The sequence below is a fragment of the Arachis duranensis genome, chromosome 9 (assembly GCF_000817695.3).
Source record: "Arachis duranensis cultivar V14167 chromosome 9, aradu.V14167.gnm2.J7QH, whole genome shotgun sequence".
Lineage (NCBI taxonomy): Eukaryota > Viridiplantae > Streptophyta > Magnoliopsida > Fabales > Fabaceae > Arachis > Arachis duranensis.
The window spans coordinates 75924735-75928243 of record NC_029780.3 but is presented as its reverse complement, the minus strand read 5'-3'; the positions used below and the strand labels follow the sequence as shown (position 1 = coordinate 75928243).

Sequence of the window (3509 nt, the reverse complement as noted above, 5' to 3'; positions counted from 1 at the left end):
ATACACATAAATTAATAAAATTTATTTATTAAAAATAATTTAATATTTATATTAATTAAATAATAATAAAAATTATTAAAAATTATTAGTCTCTAATTTTTTTATATTTTAATTAGTTATCAAATTCAAAAGTAATCATATCTCATTTAAAACAAATTATTTAGCATCTATTGTTAGACAAAATATAGAATTTAAAACGAATAGATATGGATGGATTTTTTAGGTGATTAATAGTTTTGTTTTTTAAATCAATATATAGTTAATACTAATAAATATGGTGCAAAATAGAATGATTTATGTATGCATACTTGTTTTTTCTTTTTTTTTTGGTTTATTTTTTTCTTTCTCTTTTTCTTTCTTATCATTATCGTCATCATCTTTTTTTCTTTTTTTATATATGTTCAGCAAAACTACTAAATACATAAATTTTAGTGTATAATATAAAAAATTTTATACACAACACAATTTTTTTAAAAGATTAAGAATCTAGAATAATATTGTCTTATCTAACAAATAAATTATATTTAAAATATCAAATATCATCAAAATTCAACAGAAATTTATTATATCAAAAACAAAAAATTAGTATAGAAAAAAAAACAACAATAAAAATATTTTTTTAACTATGCAACAAAACTATTGAATACAAAAAAATTTTAATATACAGTACAAAAATTTTGTAGTGACTATTGTAAAAAATTTTGAATGATTATATTTTAAAATATTGATTCACCTAACTAATAAAATATATTTAAGGTATTAAATATCATCAGAATTTAACACAAAATTATTAGATAAAAAATAAAAATTAATATAGAAATTAAAAGGACAAAAAAAAAACAGCAATAGTTTGAGCTGTGCAACAATAATTTATATATTATGTACAAAATTACCGTATTATGTCAATAAGAAAAAATGTGAAAAAGAATAAAAAGTATGTGCACATATTACGTGAGTAGTTTTTCTTAAGTTTAAATCAACTTGATTATATTTAGTTAAAGAAATGTTTATACATATAACATCATTGTTTTTGTTGATATTAAAAGGTTATTATTTTCAATTAATAATTAATTATTAATATTTAAAAATATAAAATAAAAATATGTTATTAAATTATTAGACTAAAATAATTAACTGTTAGCATTCTAAAATTTTTACATCTGCTGCATTGGTCCTTACTGAATTGTTTTATGTTGTTTATATTTTATTATGAGTAAGACACAAGTATTAAATTATAGAGTCAATTGTACGTATCATTTTTTTAAATTTTATATAGTATATGCGGTGTGACATGATGAAGAATTAAAATAAGTTAAATAATAGAACCCGCCCCATATTGTTGCTCTTCCATTGAATCATGATAATGAAAGTATACGCACTATTAAATCGATAAAGTTGTCAAAGGTGATCCATTCGTTCATTCATTCACAGGCTATTAGCTCAACACACCGACCCACCAAAAAACATTCCCCCTTTTCGTTTTTCTGCAACGCCTTTCGAGAAAAAAAACAAAAGCCATACCAACACTACCATCATTTCTCTCTCTTTCTCTTTCTCTTTCTCTTTCTCAGAGAGAGTGTACTCTCCTTTTTTCTTTGAATCCCTCATATCGATCTCTTCATCTATCCATGGACACAGCTCAGTGGCCACAGGTAATTAAATTAATTATCATCAGTAGTAGCTAATCAACTTGCTTGCTTAATCATAATTCTTCTCTTTTAATTTCTTGATTATATTTCTCCATGATATTATTTTGATGATGATTCCTTAAAATTATTAAAGTTATATACATATATTAGTAGTGCGTGGTACTATACTCTGGCCTCCCTGGTGCAACTACTGCGATTTATTCATATCCATCACTTGTCTTTAACACATGTTACTTTCACTTTTTTCTCGCTTTTTCTTTTTCTGATCTCCTTTTTCCATAAAGAAGATAAATTCATCAAGAAGTTTCTCATCTTTTTTCTCCACTCTAAACATAGTTATGCTCAATGGAAAAGTCTCAGGGAATTATACTACTGTTGTTCTCGTTGATCTCAAGTATATATAAATGTTAGGATTAAGATTAACGGTTAAAATTAGTGGAATATGAGTATTCATAACTGAAAGTCTCAATTATTATCTATGCATGAAACAATTGAAGTAACAAATTAGTGTTTTTGTGAACTAGGAGATTGTGGTGAAGCCAATAGAAGAGATAGTTGTGGGAACAAACACATCATCATGTCATCAATCAAAACCACCATCTTCTAATAATCTTGCATCAGAGAATAATAACAACAACAATACCATCAAGAAACCAAGGCCACAGAAAGAGCAAGCCCTAAACTGTCCAAGGTGCCATTCAACAAACACAAAGTTCTGTTACTACAACAACTACAGCCTTACACAACCAAGGTACTTCTGCAAGACTTGTAGAAGGTACTGGACTGAAGGTGGGTCCCTTAGGAACATCCCTGTTGGTGGTGGATCCAGAAAGAACAAGAGATCTTCTACTTCAATATCATCATCACCGTCACCGCCTTCACCCAACAAGAACATTAAGCTTATTGGTAAGGTAGTCCATCAAGGCCAAGATCTGAACTTGGCTTTTCCGTCTGATTTGGTTGTTCATCAACAAAACAATAACAACAACAATAATACTCTTTCTTCTTCTTCTTCTTCTTCAACTATTACTAGTACTGTTACTACTACTACTACTACTACACCACCCTCTTCTACTACTCAATTCTCAGCAATGGAGCTTCTTACTGGGATCACTTCAGCAAATTCAAGAGGGGGTTTGGGTTTGAACTCTTTCTTGCCTCATCATCCACCTGATCCAAACACAGTGCTGTACAATAATAGTACTTTTGCTCTTCAGGATTTCAATAAGACAGCAGGATTGAATTTCTCTTTGGATGGGATTGGGATTGGGATTGTAGGGAGTGGATTTGCAGGCCTTCATCATCATCAACAAGATCAGACAAGTGGTGGTGGGAATAATAATGGGAGACTTTTGTTTCCATTTGAGGATTTGAATCAGGTTTCTAACGCCGACGCAATTGATCATCAGAGTAATAGCAAGGTCCATCAACAAGGGGATTCAAGTGGATATTGGAGTGGGATGTTAGGTGGAGGATCATGGTAATATTGATTATTCAACTAGGTTTCTGATCTGGTTGAACATCACAGATATTCTCCAACTATAGGTAATTCTGCTCCAGATAGTTGAAGCAGAATAATTATTTATTAATATTTTTTTACCCGTTTGAAGTCTTTTTCTTGTGTTTTTTATTTTTTTTCCATCACCTTGGGTTTCTTCATAACTGGCTAACAGCTGATAGGATCCATATCTCTCTCTCATGTTAATTTCTTATATATGTATGTAGCTCCTCTTAGTTCTCTTCATCTATCGTGAACAAGGTGGGATAGATCTCCAAAGATGAAGCTTATTTTAGGAAGGCTTCAAGTGCTATGAAAAAAACAAGGTTATATTATTATTATCACACTTGATAATGTGTAAT

The 3509-nt window shown here is 29.2% G+C and overlaps 1 protein-coding gene across 3 annotated transcripts; it reads left to right on the top strand.

The window, feature by feature from the left end:
* The first annotated feature begins 1381 nt into the window (after positions 1-1381).
* On the top strand, positions 1382-3491 carry LOC107465965 (dof zinc finger protein DOF4.6). 3 transcript variants are annotated; one of them, XR_001587556.3, is made up of 3 exons: positions 1384-1652; positions 2174-3194; positions 3375-3491. XR_001587556.3 is itself a non-coding variant. In XM_016084954.3 (2 exons), exons 1-2 carry the CDS (start codon positions 1629-1631, stop codon positions 3131-3133), a joined length of 981 nt encoding a protein of 326 aa, XP_015940440.1. In that variant the 5' UTR covers positions 1382-1628; the 3' UTR covers positions 3134-3491. The 3 variants fall into 3 exon arrangements, 2 of the variants coding, with proteins under 2 accessions (XP_015940440.1, XP_015940439.1); XM_016084954.3 differs by having other exon boundaries at positions 1382-1652; positions 2177-3491; XM_016084953.3 differs by having other exon boundaries at positions 2174-3491.
* Positions 3492-3509: the final 18 nt, after the last annotated feature.

What these genes read in the sequence shown, in the direction of transcription:
- LOC107465965 (XM_016084953.3), top strand. Translation starts at nt 1,629, where the DNA reads ATGGACACAGCTCAGTGGCCACAG. An exon ending in ACACAGCTCAGTGGCCACAG is followed by an intron (nt 1,653 to 2,173) that starts GTAATTAAATTA and finishes TTTGTGAACTAG; the next exon opens with GAGATTGTGGTGAAGCCAAT.